The 20,897-nt window shown below is 43.4% G+C and overlaps 1 protein-coding gene across 1 annotated transcript in view; it reads left to right on the forward strand.

Annotated features, from left to right (window-relative positions):
- The window catches only part of LOC130578666 (calpain-14-like), a 22,771-nt gene extending 2,462 nt beyond the window's left edge, over window positions 1-20,309 (forward strand). Inside the window, exons 2-21 of the mRNA XM_057374903.1 lie at window positions 11-80; window positions 1,015-1,133; window positions 1,722-1,858; window positions 3,002-3,176; window positions 3,909-3,974; window positions 5,335-5,420; window positions 6,666-6,740; window positions 7,390-7,553; window positions 8,247-8,410; window positions 9,149-9,160; window positions 11,055-11,260; window positions 11,808-11,844; window positions 12,671-12,733; window positions 14,332-14,389; window positions 16,126-16,190; window positions 16,627-16,695; window positions 16,812-16,890; window positions 18,000-18,116; window positions 18,823-18,878; window positions 19,145-20,309. Coding sequence (XP_057230886.1) covers window positions 11-80; window positions 1,015-1,133; window positions 1,722-1,858; window positions 3,002-3,176; window positions 3,909-3,974; window positions 5,335-5,420; window positions 6,666-6,740; window positions 7,390-7,553; window positions 8,247-8,410; window positions 9,149-9,160; window positions 11,055-11,260; window positions 11,808-11,844; window positions 12,671-12,733; window positions 14,332-14,389; window positions 16,126-16,190; window positions 16,627-16,695; window positions 16,812-16,890; window positions 18,000-18,116; window positions 18,823-18,878; window positions 19,145-19,171 — 1,845 coding nt within the window. The 3' untranslated portion in view covers window positions 19,172-20,309. The remainder of the gene's footprint in view (window positions 1-10; window positions 81-1,014; window positions 1,134-1,721; window positions 1,859-3,001; window positions 3,177-3,908; window positions 3,975-5,334; window positions 5,421-6,665; window positions 6,741-7,389; window positions 7,554-8,246; window positions 8,411-9,148; window positions 9,161-11,054; window positions 11,261-11,807; window positions 11,845-12,670; window positions 12,734-14,331; window positions 14,390-16,125; window positions 16,191-16,626; window positions 16,696-16,811; window positions 16,891-17,999; window positions 18,117-18,822; window positions 18,879-19,144) is intronic.
- The last annotated feature ends 588 nt before the right edge of the window (window positions 20,310-20,897 follow it).

Raw genomic sequence — 20,897 nt, forward strand, 5'->3', positions numbered from 1 at the left:
TGCTTCCCAGGCTTTGCACAAAAGTCCTGTATTTTATTCTGCAAACAGAAAACAGCCTGATCTCTGCCAAGGATTAGTGGGTAAGGAAACTCCTTTGTATAAATATCAAAGTATTCTTAYACAAGATAATATTTTGCATGGAAGTTTGAAGGTATAAAACTTGGCAWGGAAATGGGTGCTCATCTCCTCACTTTACTTGGCATGGTGTGGATGAAGCAATCATTAAGATGGCATAGGTTCAGTAAATAAGCTGGAAAGCTTTGAGGTGGGATTTGAGGCATGAGAGGTGTCTCCACAAGGTGAAATCACCCCTCTGTGTTGTTTCTGCMCATACTAATAGGAAGCGATCCTGTGCTCTTACTGGTCTGTGGAGACCAGTAAGACCTCAATTGCTTGGCAGTTGAGCAGAGACCACAGAAGGACTTTGTATGTATTTGCTCCTAATGCTTAGTGTGTGTTCTCTTCTCAGCCTTGCAGTTAGAAAAATGATTTTATGCCTGTGTTGCCTAAAGTRAAAGAATATAYTGTCGTCTGCAAAACAGGTGGAGGYGGAACTAAATTAGTTTTTARGTGCTTTRTGTCCTTAGAAACAAAGTTTGCTAAGTACAGTCTTGCATGTGAGATCCACTGGAAATTATTTTATTTTCTGAAAATCTAAGGTTTTCAAAGAAAATTGGAAAAGTTTTTTTTTTAAATAGTGTACCTTTGTAGTGAACAGAGAAAATGCCCCATAATGTCCCAGAATGTTTCCATTGACAGTTCTTGCTTGCTAAAAGTCTTATTTAACCAAACAGTACCAAAATGAAAAGATCATGAGAAAACAATTATAAACCAATCATTCTTTGGTTAAATAAAGCACATGTCTGGATCAGCTAATTTTCTGTGTATGATTTGTTGTAATTGTAAAGACATCAGCACAACAGTTGTTCTGCTGGGATCTTGGTGGTGTTGCTGAACTTGGCTGAGAGCTCTTGCTTTTCAGCCAGCTGCATGTGTCCGTTTGTCTTGGCGCAGAGAACTGCTGGTTCCTGGCGGCCCTGGAAGCCCTGACGTTCCACCAGGACATCTTGGCTGCAGTCGTGCCACAAAACCAGAGCTTTGAGAGGAAATACGCTGGCATTTTCCACTTCCGGGTACAGCTGCTGCCCCAGATTGCAAGAGATCCTCAGATATCCTCTGCTATGTTTTGTGTCACACCCTTAGATAATTTATATCTGGGGCAAGTGGCCAGAGGGTATCCCCATCTGGAGGGAAGCCCATCACCCTTCCCACAAAGTAGTGCAGGCAGTGAATCAACTRCAGGCCACTCTGAGGATACACCTCTTCTTGGCTGCTCTCTCCRTCTGTGTCCTACCCATATTTTAACCCAGACAAAACTCTTTTCAAGAGTGGCAACAGTTAGCAGGACCTGAGCACATCAACTCCAATCTTCTATCCCTTTGCCCACATMTTAGTCCAACTCTGCTACCCTGCAGTTAGGAATTCCTTCCCCAGAAGTCCAGCTGTATCAAATTTTCCTGCTTATTCCTTTTACACCTGATACATGCTTTGTTTTTTCCTMTGGGTGGGTCCAAGGAGTTGGCTCTGTGGGTGAGTCAGCACATCCCACTGACCCACAGCACCTTGTTCTGTGCCCACAGCTAGGCTATCTTGCTTTTCCTGTTGTTTCAAGGGGAGGTCCCTTCCAAGGGAAACATCAGCTCATTCCTTTCCCCTGACAGTTCTGGCACTTCGGGGAATGGGTTGACGTGGTGGTTGATGATCGCCTGCCGGTGAATGAGGCAGGGGAGCTGCTCTTTGTTTCCTCGGTCTACAAGAACGTGTTCTGGGGAGCCCTTCTGGAGAAGGCATATGCTAAGTAAGTGACTCATTTCAAGTTATGCAAATAGTCTCTCTAAAATATGTTGGTTGGTGCCCACACAGTTTGTTCTTGTTTATAAATGCATCTCCTTGGTGCATTTGTAGGCCTTGCTACACTAGGAGTAGATGGCTCTCATCTTTCAATTATTACACAGTAAAAGCTGCCATTGCAGTAACTGTAATCAATCTGGGCCCTTGAGTTTAAATCCAAGGGTTTAGGTGTGAAAACAGACCTATTGTGAGGASTTGTCCTCTGAGTGTTATCATTGTTTGCAGTGTATTGGCTTACGCTGATGCCTTCTTTGTAAATACCACAGAGGAGTGGAACACCACAGATAGAGATTTTCAAATGTGAATGATTTCCAAAGCCTCCTTTAATGCATTATCAGTGTGAGAAACCTCCAAGGATTTTCATTTTGGAGGTCTGTTGAAGTGCTGCACTTTATTTTGGCAGATGTTTTTGCTCTCAGGTCCCCAAAGCTGAGGCATGTAGCAAGTCACATGGTACTGTGAGAACAGTGGCTTCTCTCCAGRGTGTTTTGTCTATGGTGGTAAACTCTAGTACTGGTATCAGCACAAGGAAGAAAGCAACAAGGCCTAACTGATGGAGTTTGTTAATATTTGGCTGAAATAATCTCTGCAGAGCAGGGAAGAATATTCTAGTTAACACCGCGAGAAAGATCACACAAAAGTGAGAATGTTTGGGTATTTTCATATGGTGTTAGAATGAAAAGACTGGACCAAGTTGCACTGCAATGATAAAATCAGATTAGGGACTGAGCTCTCAAGACAGTGTATCTCTCAAGGCATTATATCTTAGATACAGTACTGCCTGGTGATCAATTGAAGCAACATTCTCTAAGGCAGAGTTATCAAAGAGTCATGATGGGCATGTTCTTGTTACAATGCAGTCAGGAATGACAGCGAGTGAGGAGTCCCTTTCAGACTACAGCCGATCCTGGAGGCAGTTTTGTAGATTCCCCTCTTCCTAAGTATCAGAAATTCCCCTAAAATTAGAYATGAGTTACAGCCTTCCTTTTGCTTTTTGCACACTTTTTTAATGTTTTCATTGGCAAGCTGTTCTCAACCTGTCATCTGTAACTAAAACCCAAAAAATATATTGATGTCTTTTTTTTGCTAGACTGTATGGCTCCTATGAAGATCTGCAGATTGGGCAAGTTTCAGAAGCCCTGGTGGATTTTACAGGGGGTGTCAATACAAGGATCAAGCTTGCAGAAGCTCCTCCTGATCTGTGGGATATCCTGACAAGGGCCACCTACAGCAGATCTCTCATGGGCTGTCAGACACACTTAGGGGTGAGGCTTGGAGTGACATCAAATGTCTTTACAGTTAAAAGCCTTTYCAGACCTGTTTCCCTCTGCTCAGCTGGTCATTGTGACTCAAAAAGTATTGAAGGTGCCACAACTGGCTTTCAGTARAAGTCACATTCTTTATGTTAAACTTGGCTCATAGGTTGACTCCCTGATGCTCTCAGCTCCCTGTTGTTATGTTTAGGAACCAGTTTATCGAGCAAAGAAATTCTATTAAATGTATACCCACTGCCTTTTCTCATTTTTGYTAAATAAATTTTTCATTTTTACAGATGGTGCAGTGAGGTACAGACATGCATGGAATAAAGCTATAGCTAAGGTAGAGAGGTGTATAAGAGCATGAATTCAAATCTTGGCTTCCAAGCTTTATGCTACCACCTCAGCTGTGGGGAAACTCTACTTTTCTGAAAATCAAAACGTAACCTTCTGAACTTCCTTAAAGTGAGATGGTCTCTAGCCAGAGATCCATAATTGAGGAAGGGATGCTCACAATCAACCTTCCAATTCCAAGCATGTTGCAAAATCTGCTCTTAGGAGCTTCCATTTATTTATTTATTTTTCTGTGCTTCTTTTACTTTGAAAGTTATTGCTTACACAAGTACGTCTCTGGTATTGGTATTGGTATTGGTATTGGTATTGGTATTGGTATGAGTTGGTTGTATGAGTAGGGATAGAATTAAAGGTTTATTTTCCTTCTGTTTCTCTTTCTTATTACAGGCAACAAAGGTCTTGAAGAATGGGCTTGTTGCTGGCCATGCCTACACAGTAACTGGTATTAGAAAGGTAAGACCAGCCCTAATGTCTTGGGTCCAGGTTAATTTGGACATCAGCAATTTTTACTGCAGTCATAGGTTCAGCCATTGATCACAGCAACTATAGTATCTCCTCCCTAGTATACTTTCCTTAATCTAAGGCTAGAAGAGACTCTGTGCTCTGTTAAGATTCACTTTCACAGTGAATCACGTTTTAATTTGGAGGCCTTGATGTAAAGGACAATGGTTATGGGCCAGCATATCTCTGAGGGTGGGAATGATTCATAGGGCTCTACTGAGACCATCATCTAGAAAWGCATCATAGCTGTTAAGGTTGAGAGGACTTGGCCTTTGGGGCTGCTGGGAGGATGTGCTGAAACTTGGGGATGTGCTTTTCACTTGGGRTAAAAAGCCTTCCTCTGAAGTCAGTGGAGAAGCCATAGAGAACTAAAAATGCAAAGGCCAAAATATGAAAAACTGCAGATAGAAATGTGAGTCAAGGGTAGAGTAAGCAAACTGAACTGTGCTTCTATGCACAGAGTGCAGSAGGACCCCACTAATCTACAGAAGTATTACTGCGAGTCCCCTTAGGATATTTGCTAGAGCTAAAGGATGTGAAATAATGGGTCCCAAAGAGTAAGAGCTTTTTCCTCCTGAGCTGRTGGATGACCATCTTGTGCAGCCTCAAGAGGAGGTTGAGAAGGATGGGAAAGGACTGTGGGGCTTTGCACATGTTGGTGAAAGCATGTTCGGTACCTCTAGCAAGAGATACTAGGAAGGGCAGAAGAGATGAGCTGGATGAGGCACATTTGTGTCTCCCACAGGAGGAGCAGGAGGAGTTTAGGTGTRGAGTTTTTCAGCAAGGTGTCTGTCAGTCTGGCTCCTCTGATGACATGAAGAGCCAGGCAGCATTTAGGGACTGACCAAGCGTGTGGAAACAGTGTGAAGTCAGCTATTCTGCTGTGTGCGGCCACAAAACCCCTAATTGGCCTGGCTCCCTCTCCTCCCACCATGCCATCCCAGTTCAGGAGACTTTAATCTGTGTGGTCACCCATGGGGGCTGCATTGTGCTGTGCCATTGCTCTGGAGTAAAACTTGGCTCTCACACAAGTACAAAATGAGCAGATGTTGGAAAGGAAGAGGAATTTATAGTCAAGCCTCTAGATTAGGAWTCTGTGATGTCTCTGTTTTCAGTTTAGAATGTAAGATGAAGAACCTTAATCTCTTTGTTGCTGGCATTCAGAGTTGCATATTCAAAGATTTTTATCACCACACTTGCTGGCATCTATGAGAACAAACAAAATCGTTGTTAATATCGGCATAGTACAATGATATAAACCAGATGWGAACTGCCGAGACCTTGGTAAGCACAGTGTTACTGTTTTCTGTAGGTAACCTGTCAATATGGACCAGAAAACCTAGTGAGACTGAGAAATCCATGGGGAAAAATTGAGTGGAAAGGAGACTGGAGTGACAGGTGAGTTTAAAAAAGCAAAGGTGTGAAACTGAGCAGAAGAAAGGTTTCTTGGAGGGAAGATGCTGCCATCTTCAGGCATGAAYTAATGTTGAGGGCAGCAGTAAAGTAACAGTTGCTTGCACAAACCTTCTGGTTTCAAAGCAATGACTCCATAGATTTTTGTCTCCAGCAGACAGTGCTTCTGTAGCTGGTCTCTCTTCACACATGCAGCCTCACTCAAATCAATTCTGCTTTTCCTTTCACTAAATGCCAGAGGAAACATAATATGTATCTGAGATGCTGACCATGTTGARGTGGTCTGGAGAGCAGGCAAAGGGACAGATAGCTGTGCAGGAGGCTCTAAAATAAAACCCCATGTTTTAAGATACAGTCATTTATCATGGGAGGGCCCAAGAAAAGCTTCCACAGGCTTCAAGATGTCAGAATTGGGTAGCTATGAAGGAGTCCTCTGTCCTGGCTACTTGGGGAAATACAGTTGGGAAATCAGAGGAAGCAACTAGTGAGATAAATGGGCCCTATTTGCATTTACCTTTCTTTCCTTTTTTAATTGGGACCCATGACAGACAGTGGTTTGCATTCTAGACCATGGACATCTGTAAACTTGTGTCTTGTTCCTCTTCGAAGTAGAGCATGTTTCTTCCTTCCAAGCTTCACTCCATTCCCTGCACAGGCTGTTTGCTGAGGCTCAGGGTGTAGAAAGGAGGGAAGAGTACAGAGGTCGTTTGGAATGTGGATGACTTTCACCTTGTCTGCAGAGCAGTAACTTCTCTGATGTGTGTCTGTCACATAAYGACAACACACCAGCTGTTCTGTTGAAGAGCATAATGAGCAGCATACTGCAGGCCTGCCTTTGAAACGACTCCCAGCTGCCTCTTGTGCTGTCCTAGTCATTCATTCATTACRGCAAACACTCTTCCCATTATGTCTCCTTTGACAGAAAATTAACCAACAAAGCAGGTCTAGATTTTTATATTTTAAGTACTTGGAAGCTGTGTGTTCMAGTGAAGGGACTGGCTGATGGAAATGGAACATTTCTGGCTTCTTCTRGAGAAAACTGGAGCTATTTAACTACATCCCATGGGACCCAGGGTGGTCATGAAGAGTCTGCTGTGGCTGAAGRCATAGTGGGGGATAAGCCACTATGGAGACATGTAGGAACACGGATTTGGCCTAGAGGGAAGCTATGTCTTCTACCTTGAATTTGTGGCTAGATTTGGTTAGTCACGTGATGTTTTTTTCCCTTAGCTCTTACAAATGGGAGCTGCTGAGCCCAAAGGAGAAGATTTTGCTGAGGAAAAAGAAGGAGGATGGAGAATTCTGGTAATGGCACAGTCTTGCTTCTCCCTCTCTGCCACTGGTCCTGGGGCTGCACCTGAAGCAGCACATTGCCACTTGGGCCAAAGCATAGGTGATGTGCTTTACAGCAGCCCATGCTCYTCTCAGCTTGAAGCTGTGAGAAGCAGTGGCTAGGCTGACATGGGATGTACTGTCTTCAGTGCAGGAGTGAGGGAGAATCAGGGCATTGCCCGGGCTCCTGGGGCTGCTGGAGATAAAGGGCAGCTTTCAGGAGCTTTTCTCCTGCCTGTGTGTTTTTGTTTTTTTTTTTTTTTAACATAGCTTCGCGAAGCTCTTGCTTGCCTGTTTGTCCATGGTTTCTCCACAGATTTGCCACGAGGTGGCAATGTTGCCGCCCCGGTAATAATTCCACTGCATCCCCTTTGCTGGCAAGATTATTTTATTCTCTGTTCTGCTATCCTTTGCTGAAGTTTTAGTCTTGCTTTGCTACTCCTAGATGCTGCTGTTGAAGCAGACGCTCTCTTCTTTACTGCCTAATAAAATATGAGCATTACCATATGTAACACAGAATGGTGTGGCTTCAAAATTCCCTTCTCTCTTTTCTTTTCGTTTTATGAGCCATATGGACTAAACTAAACTGCTGACAACATGTCTCTTGGCACTCTTTTCCCAGGATGTCTCTGCGAGATTTTAAGATTCATTTTGTAGATCTGATGATCTGTAAATTAACTCCAGACCTGATGAGCCAGGAAGATGGGAAAAAGTGGATGTACTCCTTGCAGAAGGGCAGATGGGTTAAAGGAAGTACAGCAGGAGGAAGTCTGGGATTCTCTAATGGTAAGGGGTGCTCTTTTGGATGACTCTGACTTTTAGATGCTCTGCTGACTCAGTTACCAGTTCTTTATAACTTATTAATATAAAATTGATAAAAGAAACATGTGCCTCCTGTTTAAGCCTCCACACAAATATCAGAAATAAGCAGCTGAAGGACTTCTTTGACTGGCTTCTGCTATCACAGAAGATGCACTGCTTGCAAACATGGGGCAGTGGGCTGATTACACCATGAAATAAGCTTTGGGATCCCAGGATCAATTGCCAGCACTGATCTGCTCTAGGGCATTAAAGTTGTCTGTTAAAATTTGCAACCTCAGCACCTCCAGGGAATGTGTTTTAAGTAAAGTGAATGAGAAAGTCAGAGACTCAGCTCTTCTGGAAGCAGAGCAGGTRGAGTCTGAAGTCAGCTAGCCCATACACCAGAGGTAAGAGGAGTAGTGATACATCTGTAAACAAAATGAGCTCTTAGTTGTGTGTAAGCAGAATTATAGCTCCTCATTCCTGGGTCATTCTCCTGTCTTAGGTAGTAGTTGCACTGCTAAACTTGTGAACTGCACCTTAAAATCAAATTCCTGTGGGGTCTGGAGATCTAGACAACCTGTGACATATTCAGTCCAATGCCAGGCATCATGTGGGAAGCTGGCAATCAATTTTATGATAGAAMATTACATGAATTTTTTTTCTTGTTTCACTTAGGCAGCTTTTGGATGAACCCTCAATACTGGCTGARTGTGTTACCAGTTGAAGACAGTAAGAAAAGCCCAAGTTCATGCAATGTGGTTATATCCCTCATGCAGAAGCACAGCAGCAAACACCGGAACCGAGCTCCTCACCTTTTCATTGGATTTTTACTCTATAAGGTGTGAAGAATTGCTTTGCTTGTCTTGCTCTCACCAAATAGGAAAACTTGCAGCCTCTGTTGGCTGTAGKGCTCTGCAGTTCAAGAGTTTTGTTGTGCACAGGCTGATCTGTGCTCTTTCCTCCTGCCTGTKCCTCCTCACACATCATGGTTAGGCTGCCTTGGGCTCTGTGTAYTCCTTGCTGCTTCTCCAGTGTGCTGTGTGTCACTCTGCACAGCAGTGAGACAGGCCTTCTGCTTCAAAGCACATTGGGCTTTATATTGCTGCCTCTAAGGGTATGTGCAAGAGCTGGAAGAGGGTTCCAGGAGTTCTCTTACTTTGGGGCAGGAAGAGCTCTGCCCTCAGGTTATTTCCAGCCATGGTAAAATGGTGCCTGAGAAGTGTTCCTAGTATGATGTGGCAACTGCCCATATGTGCATATTGCTAGCTCCCTTTGTATCCAAAGGTAAGTGGGTATTACCAGAAGGAGTGAGAGTTTTCTCCCTTCAATCCTCTGYTTATCTGAGTGCCTTGAGAGCCACTCTTCTCCCTGGAACAGAGACACAGGTCTTGTTTGCTGCTGTGAGCATGCACAGTTATGGAGTGGTGAATGTGGAGAAGGTTTTTGGGTGGAGGGTTGAAATTTCTGAAGGCAAAGATCCCATATAGATGTATGTAACTGCTCTGATTCCCAGGAATGACTTGGCTGTGTTTTGTGAGACAGAGAGATCCTGATTGATGTTTCTTTTCTTCCTGCAGGTGGGCCTACAGGTGAGTCCCTTGTCACCACTKCTGGCTGTTTTCGGGGGAAGCTGGGCCAGTGCAGCTGTTAAGACAATGCTGAATGGGGTGTGTTTGCCTTTGTTYCTTGGCTGACAGTGAGTGACAGTATTTGAGTTCAGTGAGGCATCACAGCAAGGCACTGCTAATGCAGAACCATCCTCTGACCCTTCTGAAAAGCAGCCATGTCAGGAGATCTCATTGGCCTTAAAAGGGGACATTAGTTGTTCAGCTTCTGGACTGGGTCTTCAAAGGTATTAGAAGTGTCATCAGCCTTTATCTGATGAGCACTTCATCCTTGCTGCAGCTGTGGGATGGTGCCCCAACTCTTGGCTGTACTGTGGGAKTCAGAGCTGCCTTTCTGCTGCCTTCCAGTCTTGGCATGAGGTGGGAAAAGAGCCTRTGCCCCATGCAAATCAGAGTTCTRGAGAGCTCAGGYTCCTGSCTGACTGGGAGTCATCTGGAGCTGATGMTACAGGTGTTTTCAGCTTCCTCGGGCCTGCTATATTTCTAGCATGTTCATTATCCAAGAGCCTTTGGGATCTGAGAAGGGGCCCTGGGACTTAAATCCCAATGTATGTACCAATTTTGGCCCTGACTTCATAGGGCTGTTAAAAATGGGAAAGATTTAGCTCCTTTTGTCTTTAAAGGGCATATCTTCCACTCTGTTCCTACTCAAATGAGAACTTRGGCTGGAAAAGAACTAGTTTGGATATATGTTAGGGCAGCACAATTGTGTCCCTAGTTACTGTATTCCCAGCTCTGTAACCATGAGGTAAGATGCTATTCCTTCCTGACTTAAATATCTTGGTCMCAATCAGGCTTACAAGCAAGGTAAACTTTCTAGCAGAGGGGGTCTGAGTGTGGCCCTAGCACAGTGCTCTGCCACCTGAGTGGGAGTGGTGGTATACAGGACTTTAATTTCAGGTTTGTAGTGGTTGCCAAGATCAATACGGAGAGATGGCAAGCTGAGAGCATCTAAGGTATTGGAACTGCTGTCAACAGAGTATTGACTGGAATATAAAAACTTTGAATTTAACATAAGGGGCATGAGGAGGAGTAACCCTGAATCCTTCATAAGAAAGATTGCTCTATTAGTAAGAAAAATACTGGCAAGGGAAGAGGAATAGCATYTCCCCATGAGGCTGCAGAGTAAAATGGCTAAATGTTTTGAGGAACAGCCAAGATCAGAAGGTGACARTAGTTTTAGCTAGCAGGATTATTTATTGGGCTTGTGTACTGGGCACTCAGTGGCATTTAAATTAATTCCATGTTGCCTGGATCAACACTTTATCCATCATCCTGTGGCAGAAAAGGGCCTMCAGAGCCCAGTGCTAGACAGATCAAGGACACCCATGAAGTCAGGGCTAGGGCTGAGGTCGTTTATGCAGTATGCTCAGATCACAGGTGCTCTGAAATATTCCTAGCACAAAGGACAARTTGGGGACAAAGTGCCTGGCTCCTGTGGGATATGAGGGGTGTTCTGGCTAGTGAAGGCAGTCTCTAGCCTAGGATCTAGAGCAGATCCTGCCTGCAGTCATTTTGGCCAGTATGGCAAGGACTTTTACACTAGCCACTTTGACAGGAACGGCTTCTCCTCCTCAGTCCTTGCTGCTGTTCCTTATAAGTAGTTGGGATTTTTTGGTAAGTTGCAGGAAGCCCAGTCCTTTATCATATTCGTATTGGGCAAGGGTGCTGCATAGTGAGAACCACCATGTCCTGGGAGGAGACTGAATTCTTTGGGCTCTGTTACCTGCTTGTGCTGTAAAACAGACCGAGATGTGAAGGAAGGCTGGCTGTGCCACGCTTGTGAATCCTCCACATGCCTTTTGGCCGTGTTCAGCTGGGGCAGGARCACATTTTACTCATCTTTCTTCCCTGAAAGTACCAGGAGAGCAGCAGAAAGCTGCCTCCAGGTTTCTTCACCCAACATCAGCCTGTGAACAAGCACCAGGTTTTCCTTGATGAGCGGGAAGTGACTCATGACTTCCATCTGGAGCCTTGTGTCTAYGTGATTGTCCCATGCACGCTGGAGCCTCAGCAAGAGTCGGAGTTCATCCTGCGGGTCTTCTCCAGGAAGCACATCCTTCGGTGAGATGCTGCTGCCCCTCTGCCAGCACCTTATTCCCTGGGATAGTCTTGTCTTTCTGGTCTAATGGGGCAGTATAAAGACTTAACTCTGCAAAAAACAGCACAATCTCTTTCAGAGAGGTTGGCTGTGAGTTTCTTCTGCCTTAGGATTCTCAGTGGTTGAAGCACTTCTCACTGTTTTTTGCCTCATTCTTTCAAAAAAGGCTGAGTTAGGCCCACACAATCCTTGCAGCATGCTCATGTTTGAGACTGTGAGAAGGATAAGAGTTTTTTAGCTTTTTAGCTCTGTTAGTTTGCCAGGAGTCCCTATTGGCAAAGCTGGGACAATTCCTTGTATGGAAATGGTGCTTTGGATGCTTCAAATGCCAGCAGCTTTTGGATGCTGTGTGGACATGAGGCCTTCTCTTACTGCAGCTGTAGCACCAGAGAATAAAACACTGCAAGAGCAGGCTGGGGCCCCATCTGAGGAGGGGGATGCCACCTGTAGTGAGACAAACAGACAACTCTGAGATTTCTCTTTAACATGTCTGTTTTTTTGCATCTCTAGGGAAATGGGTGGCAACACGAGYTTCACCCTCTCTAAGGTGAGTGGGTGGCTCAGTCTGCAGCTCTGAGTCTTGGGTTTTTACTGTTGCTCTGCCCTATGGAGAGGCTGAGTGAGAATGTCAATGCTTGTGTTGCAGCACTTTTGAAAGCACAGCTTGGGTTTACAGAGTCCTTTGGACCAAGGGGGCAGATGCAGTCAAATGGAGGGGACAGGCAGAACTTTAGACAGCTCAGTTGCCTTTTTGCAAAGATCTTTTAATGACACCACCTTACTTGCTCTGCAGTCTTTCCTTTTCATGGCTTTTTGGAGACTCATGGTCCAGTCTTGCACTCCTCCCCTTCCCTTTCACACCATGAAAGTTTTGAAGACACTATGGGACCTTGGCAATACTATTGCCATGCAATGGCCTAAAGGTTATTTTCAGAATAACTGGTCTCAGTGGCAGTGCAGGCACATCTGCAGCTTGTGCGAGGGAATTTATATCATAGTCTGTTACCCTGGCATAAACAGGGCCTTTCCTGTGTTCACCTCCTCTGCTGGGCTATATAAAGGAGGACAGAGACCCTTCTCTCTTCTTGCTAGAGTGAGCTCCCTGCTTTGTACAGCTTGGGGTGGGGGAAATGTTTCTCCCCACTAAATGTTATCTGAATATTTCTCTCTGAGAAATAGCATTTCTGTGTTGTGGGGGGGTGTCTTAGCAGTGGGCTGTGTTAGTAATGTAACACTGCAGTAGTGGGGAGAAGGTGGAAAGGGAAGGGAACAGAATGCAATTCTGGGAAAGCATCTTTAATAACTTGGTTGACAATATTTTTCTTCTGCAAGTAAATGATTTCTAATGATTTTTTTTTTTTAATACCTTAAAGGAAATTGTTGATAGGTATGAAGGCAAGATTTGGGAGGACTTCTTCACAAAGCATTTTGAACAGGTAAGTGCCTGCATGAGCTGCCAGAGTAAACTCCTCCGGAGCTGTTATGTAGCTCTGTGAAAGTAAAAGCATGTGGATGTTCCAGGGAAGTCTGTGGAAGTGTGGGGARCAGAGAAAGGTTATGGAGAGGAGGGTGGGCCATGTGTACAGTGATGACTCCATGCAGTATGTATGCCTGTGAAGCTTAGCAATATGATAGCATTGAGACAGGCACAGTTCTCTGCACARCAGGGTGTCAGTTCCTGGAACTTAATGTAGATGTGGCAGTATCAAGAGGCTCCAAAGGTATTAGCAAACTGATGGGCAGAAAGTCCATAAACAAATGCTGAAGGACTGAGCAGGTATGTACCCTTTAAGATCACTTTTCCAACAGAGAAGCTGCAGAATGGACTGCAGCAGCTGACYAGGTTCACATGCTCTCCCTAAACATTACTTACAAGGAGTAATCCATCCTACCTTTTAGGGTTTCTTACATTCATTGGGAAAAGTTACCTATAAGAGAACATCCCTGAAATGTTGAACCTTGTCTCATCCATACTTCATCACAGTTGAATGGCAACTAACTTGCTTTGAGAGTTGAAATAGGTATTAGGTGTCCCATCATCTCCTTTTCCCTCTAATTTTTGCAGTGAAATATGATCCTTACTGTGAAAGATTCTTTTTTGTGATCTCTCTGGCCTTATTTGGGGTGGAGCTGACCATTAGGGATCCCACTAACTACAGTGAGGGATGCAAGTCTTTCACCTTTCAGAAAAGGTCACTGTGTTTATTTAGAATCATACCTGTATTTGGCAAACACAATTTCACAAAAACAAATTTGCATTTTTAATAGGAATATTTTGAAGGAAGCTGTTACTAAAACCAAGCAATGCCTTCTCTTTTTGCCCCTTGTTTATGATTTTGGTTTTGAGAATGGTGTGGCTTTGATGTATTAGAARTTGCTACATACTGTAAGGTGCTGGTCCTTTGCTGTCAGGATGTCCCAGTACACACAGAGGCAGAGACATTTCTGAAGGCTTTACCCTGGCCTGTCTCAATGATCTGAAAGCAGGCTTTTATTTTTGAAGAGTGACATTTAAAAAAATCCTCCAAACTAACAGTTGTCACAGCTTCTAAAAAATCTGTAAACTTTAGTATGACAAGGAGGAGGGGGAATTTCTGCTTTGAAAAGTTTGGAGAGAAGTATTCCAAAGTTTCCTTTTTTTTTTTTTTTTTTTTTTTTTTTTTTTTTTTTTTTTTTTTAATATTAGTAAATGATAAAAGGAAAATGTTTGAAACAGATCTCTTGACACTGAGCTTGATGGGACAGATGGCACCAGGGCTGAAAGGTTAACGGTGTACATCCTCACTTGGTGGAAATCTGCACTACTGCATTGATCTTTGTGGAGMCCTGAGAACTAAGCCCAGAGCACACTGCAGCTCTTGCAGGCTCAGAATCTTGTCATATTCAAAGGGAGTCTTTTCTATCGATTTTCACAGTGGCTGGAGTGGGGCCAGAAAAGCAGAGAATGAAGATGGGACATGCTGGGAAAACAAAAGAGGGAGAAAAGTGATTTAATACTTAGAAAAAAAAATTAAAATTCTCTTCCATWTCACAGAATCCTGAAATAAATGCTGTTCAGCTCCAGAGGATCTTGAATAATRTATCTTGGAGAAGTAAGTGCTGAGAAATAATGTTTCTGTAAAATAAGTCCTCTCAGAAAAGCCTCACCTCCTGTATCTATTTCTTGAATTTTGGGAAGAAAAACTGGCTTCAATCTGACTGAACTGACTCCTGTGATGCCATGTTAGATTTCCAGAGCAAAAGGATTTACTSGGGTGTGAATCAACATGGCAGCAATTTTATAAGCAGAGCTAACCTAGTTTGAATTTCAACAACTGAAAGAATAAGTGGGGAGAGCAAGCATGGATGCAGATTCTTAATTTGACCTCCAATCCCAGTTTGACCTGAGCTTCGATTCTGAAACTGTATCTGATTGCACCCTGTGCCACTGCTGCAGTCTCAGCAGCACCAAATCAGATGTGGAAAGCCTGGTCTGTAGGAATTTATGTGGTGGAGGAGGGTCTTGTCTTTACTTTCAAGTTCCTGGTCCATGCTGCTATTCCTCTTGACTGTTCCCTGCTGTGCATGCGTAGGGCTGTTCCTTGCTCAGTGTTTGGGAGACAGGAGGAGGTGCAGGTGGCCTGTGTAACCTGTGCTTGTGAGACCCAGGAGAGCCCTGAGCTTGTCTCTCTAGTGAGTGACATCCATTCTGCTGGGGGCAGCTCAGAGCACTTCACAGGCTCATAGTTTGGTCCTTAGTCATAAATACCAATACCTGGACAGCTGTGAGGCATTGCATTGTTCTTTTTGAACAATGACAATGAAATTACAGATATAATGATGAATCCAGATTTTCTTCTCAGTTTCTTCACAGGTAACAATCAYTATGCAACACAGAAAATACTCTATCCAGCCATTACAGGCAACAAAGACTATGATGAAAAGACTGATGTGATGCCTTTTCCACTTAAACTGAATTTGATATTACTCTTTTTYTTTTCTATGAAGGTGGACAAGGATATTTCTTCTGTCTTTGTGAACTGAGCCACCAGGCACTGTCTTCTCTRTGAGAAGACTATGTTGAATAGGGAGTGTGTATTTGTCATAAATTATTGATTTTAAGACAAGTATTTTAAAATCTTTACAATACTTGATTCATCTTTACTAAACAGAGCTATTACAGTGTTAAAATTATTAAAGCATCTTGACTTTCTGCAGAGAAGGGATTGRTGAGTTATGATTCTGTTCCTTACTCAGTGGAAGGTACAGACCAACTGTAATCAAGATTTGCAGTGAGATTAGAGCCTATTTCTGTTACTCTTCATGTAACTTATATATGAACCAGGAATGCTAAGCTTTGAGGCAGCATCRTGTTTTCAGCAGTGCCTGTACTTTTAATTATATTAACAGAGCTGGCAGTGTGTCTGTGAAAGAGGGAGAGAGAGACRCTTAGTACAAGGGTTTCAATTAATCTGCAGTGCTGTTCCCCAAAGCTCTTCAGGTCAAGTGACTTTGCTCAAGGTCATGCAGTAAATTTTGTTTGGGATTAGAGCTTTGGATGTCCTTTTCCTTCCATTTTCTCTAATAGCTGGAGATAGTGTACCATATTTCATTCTRTATTACATGCCTGCAGGGAGCTCATATTGGATTTTCTGAGACTAGTAGAATCCATCCTGTTGCCTCATATTTTTATCATCATAAATGATACATCTTCTCAAGTAGGTGTAAAGCTTCACAAAGGCTTTGGGGCCTGAGCCCTCATAAGTAAGGGGGGATTTTGTGAGAGTCCATTTTTCTGAGAGAGGTTCAATGACTCCCCAAAACATTTTTTTTTTGGTTCTCTCTCTAGATTTCCAGAATTTTCGCCTGAGTTTCAGTCTGGATTCCTGCCAGGGTATCTTGGCTCTCCTGGATGTATCCTTATCATGAGTGATACTTCTGACTCATATAATACTTCACTGGAGCATTATTTCTTAGGGCAGGCTGGGTATTACTGTGATTTCTTTACCACCAGGACATGGCCCTGCTTATTGAACTTCTCACCCTCCATAATAATAGTTCAGCTGTGACAGAATGGAGCTGGTTTGGGAAAGGGTTGATTCCTGCTGCTTCTGAAATCAGCAGCCAGRTTTCCATTGACTGTAGTGGGAGGAGGATCAAGTCTATAAATAGGTATGTGGGCTAAGAAATAATTTTCCTCATAATTGCGTGGATGTTAGAGTGGCTGTAAGTTTTTGGGTTGTTGGGGGTTTTGGTTTGTTTTCTTTTTTTTTTTCTTTTTCTATTATATATGTAATGGGTGCTCTTTAGTGTTTAACTGAGATGTTTTGACCTGAATTCTCCCACTAAGCTGAATGCCACTGGCACACTGAGTATCCAGGAATTCAGAGTCCTGTGGAAAAGGCTGCTTTTCTATTTGGTATGACAATAATTTCTATTCCCCCTTTCAATWTCTCCCTGCTCACAATCCCTTTGGTGTCATCTGTTGGRTTTKGGGTGGTTTGGTTTGTTTAAAAGTACTCCCTCACSCCACAGGAAGTTTTCCAGAAGCGAGACAGTAACAGATCAGGAAAGCTTGACCTTGTGGAACTGCATGCAGCTGTACAGGAGACAGGTGAGCCCACAACATATTTTGGCAAGTCTCATCTTCTTGCTCATGAAACTGAAAAAAAGCACAGGGCTGGGAAACATCTTGATAATTGTGTAGAGCCCAGGAGAAGTGGAAAACATTATCATTTATGAGGCCTTGGTCATCTCTTCTTCCATCTTTAGCTGGGTAAACACAGCTGAAAATTATTTTGCYATGGGATGGGCTGCTCAATTTTTGCTTAGTGTGATCTTGCTCTGAGACCTGTTTGAAATAGAAGTGTCTGCCTATTTCAGACACAATTTTTAAATCCCTTCCTGTTGCTAATTGAATTTTAAAAGATTGTGTGGGGTTGTGTGGATGCAGGAAGCCAGGTCTAGCTCCTATTAAATTGCTGCCTCTGCTGGAGATGACAGCTCAGAGACCCAACGTGGAAGTGTGGGACTTGCACGGAGGCAGTACTGGTGCTAGACTTCATTAATGCAGTGTCTGAGCCTTGATCTAGAAATGAAAGATCATACATATGGGCCAAATACTGGACCAAGCTCTGTTGCTGTTGCTGGGCATTGTRTGGGGGCTGGAGCTCAGTCTTGTAGCTTCTTTTGCATGTTTACACCTTAAATATCATTCCTCTTTTTGGTACATGTTCACCCAGTTCATCTGAGTCATTGAAAGCACAGTGAGAAACACAGGCAGACCTCTGCTAAAGCAAACTAAAATCCCAGGCCATGAATAGAAAATGCTTTTATTCCTTGCAAGTGTTGCTGCTGCTTGACATTGGGACTGATGCTTTCTGTATGAGCTTCCTCTGGATTTTCTTTTTCATCTCCTTTSCTACCCTCTTGGGAATATTGCTCTTAAACCCAGCTGCAGTTATTACCCTCATATCCCATGAGCAAAAAAGGCCTATTTATGTTTCATTCCAACTCTGGAAGGACTGTAGGTGTAGGGGAGCTATACACCTGAACAATTTTAAATTTGGAAGAGATATCTTCATATAGAGGTCTCATCTGGGCTGGCTAATATTTGATTATCTTAGAACAGGCTTGAAAAACAAAGCTGTTGAAGAAGGGAAGAAGACCACTCAGTTCTGCCATCTCATTCTGTTTTYCTTTCCCCCCCACCATTTTATGTAGGCATTTCACTCAGCAATGAAGTCTGTAATTTGATGGCAATCAGATATGGTGAYCCTGACTTACAGATCAGCTTTGAGAGCTTTGTTTGCTTCATGCTTCGAGTGGAGATCATGGGAGGTGAGGCTGGCGCTCCGTGTCTGGCCAGGCAAGCTGGGCTGCCAGCTGAGCCCTGGCCCCTCTGAGGCTGCTCCYACTGGCAGTGGCAAGGTCAAAATCAGCAAGACTGGATTTTTGAATAAACCAAGAMTAATCAATTTAAAGGAAGGGACAGATACAGAGGAAGACAAGCTCTCTCTCTTTACCTTCCCACCAGTCCCTTCCTACAGACATCCRAGCTGTACATGTCAGAGTAATTAAGCTCTCTGCAGGTTTGTACCAGCCCTCTGTAGGAAGAGGTAGGCAAATTACAGATGAAGACTACTTGTTTCCCATGAAGAGGGCAGCCTTGAAATATACCATTTCCAGGAAGAAAAAAAAACTTTGGAATATGTCTTTAATGGACTGCAGTTGTGATGATGAGACAGCTGATACTCAACTCATGCTGTAGACACTTAGCACATATTTCASAATTGTAGTGAGTAAGGTTGGGACCACCAGCATTTGGAGGTCTCACAGATGGATGGGCAGACAGTGACATACCTGACTTTATTCAGCTGCTCCCAGTGTYCCAGCCTTCAGGTATCTTCCAGTGACAACAGAGAAGCTCACATGCACTTGTGAATAGGCTACTGACTCTGCTTTTGAGATTTATCCTGAGACAGTGCCTTGACTCTGGTGATCTCTTGTCTGTTAAGTTAACACTTCTCATTTGCTTCTTTTGCAGAGGCCTTTCGCAACTTAACACAAGATGGCAAAGGGATCTATCTTCGGGAATCTGAGGTAAAGCCCATTCCCTGACTTTCAAATGCAGGCCCCTTGGCTGCATGTGGCACTGCATGTTTTGTTCTTTAACCAACCACTTACAGGGCAGGTTACAAACAACAGGGAGGTTCAGGCTTCTAAGTCTTCTGCTTTCTTATGGCATCTATTCCTTCTGGAGGCAGGGTATCTCCAATGCCCCACAGTCCACTCCAGGTGTGAATATGGCAGAGCTCTGGGGTTGAAGGGCTGGGTTATTTCAACCCTCTTTCCATATTGTTTTACAGTGGATGATGATGACACTTTATTCCTGAGGCAATGCTGTAGAGGAGAGGACAACCAGACCTGWACCAGGATGAAGAAGGCTGCCTTGTTTCAACTTCTTACTTCTTACGAAAACTCTTTCCCTCAAGCAGACTTAAGCTAATAAGCACAGACTTGGTGAACTGAAGTTTTTCTAATTAACATATTTGAGTCCTGTTTCACTTCAGACAGCCCTTCTGAGGAGAAACCATTGGATGCCAATCACTATGAATGCAGTGTGACACCCTAGAGCATGGTGGCTCAGTTGTTGGGGTCACCTACTTCATGCTGATGTTATGCTGCAGTTACAAGCACATGTGGTAGTGCCCGGAGGCTGTGCTTTGTGATGGGGCTCTTGAGTCTGAGAGATAAATGGCCCCTGTCCTGAGTAGCTTGGCCCTGATAGAGGGAATCCCAGTTCTGCTAGGCCCATGGTAGAGGACTGGAAACTGTGTGCTTTGGGAAAGAAGAGATAGAGACTTACTGAATGAATGGACACTCTTTCCTTGGTCTGACTTGGAAAGGTGATTTGCAAGCATTCAAACAATCTCTTTTGCTTTTATAAGTTAACATAGCCCTATTGAAGTGACCCTAAGTTGATTTGACCAAGCGATGAGCTGGGCCTCCAGATGTTTGTTGTATGATGATTGAGTATTTATTTCAGAAACACAGTGGGTTTTCTTTTCAAATTGAAAAGTATGGTACAGTTAAAAGTAAACTGATTATGGTACAGTTAAAAGTAAACTGATCCCACATTGTTTTTAAGTCTCCAGAGACTGCCAGGGAATGAATGTTCTCTGTAGCATGATATAGGAGCTGTGTGGTAAAACTTTTGGATATTTATCAATTAGTTTTTATATAGGGTGTGTGTGTACTTCTAAAGGATSCAGGTAAATGTATGTTCTAGTTAATTAAATAGTGCAACCTTGGTGTGTGGATGGGAACAGCGTTGGAGAGCATGGTGTAAGTGGGACCATTCATGTCAAAATCCATGAGAGAGTTACTTGATGCATCTATCTGTAGGATCCTTTTGTACTTTCTTACCATTAATTTTTTTGGCTGGAAGTTTCCATGCTAAGTGCCTGTTACAGGTTGCTGCTTTGATTTTGACTTTTCTTTAATTTTTATTTTTTTTTGCATTCCTGCAGACAGCTCAATTGTGCCTCTTTTACAGTGCACAGCCTAGTCTGAGTCTGGATGCTAAATGAAACAGCTCCAATGGGAATGAACATATAATGAAAGACCATACTCTAATGCCTTTCTAGGAAGGAGTTATATCCAGCTTGCRCAGGCAGTCTTCCCTCTGGCTTTTTGGGACTTTTTAGGTGCTTAATCTCATAAATATTTTTTCAGAGTGCATGTAAGATTCGTTAATGAGGTGGACTGTGGATAAGAAAGTTACCATGGGCAAAAGACTGAGCTCAGGGATGTGCTTACCACTGCACTGAGGCCTGCACAATAGCATAGGCATATTTATGGAGGAACTCCATTGCATGTAAGTGTTCCCAGTCAGGAGGCATTAAACAGTAAAAACAACAGCATGCACTTTATTCCCCAGAACAGTCTGTTTCTAGGCAATATCATTYTCATCCTGTTTTTATGAGAAAACTGTTAGAACCAGATAAATAGATGGCTGTGTCAGTACTTGGTTATTACAGATGATATATCTATCATCTATTGTGAGTGACCGACTGTGGTGTCACTGGAGCCACAGGACTCAGGTCTGTGAAGCAGAGC

The sequence above is a fragment of the Malurus melanocephalus genome, unplaced genomic scaffold (assembly GCF_030028575.1).
Source record: "Malurus melanocephalus ecotype Western Australia unplaced genomic scaffold, MMel_1.1 scaffold_235, whole genome shotgun sequence".
Classification (NCBI taxonomy): Eukaryota; Metazoa; Chordata; class Aves; order Passeriformes; family Maluridae; genus Malurus; species Malurus melanocephalus.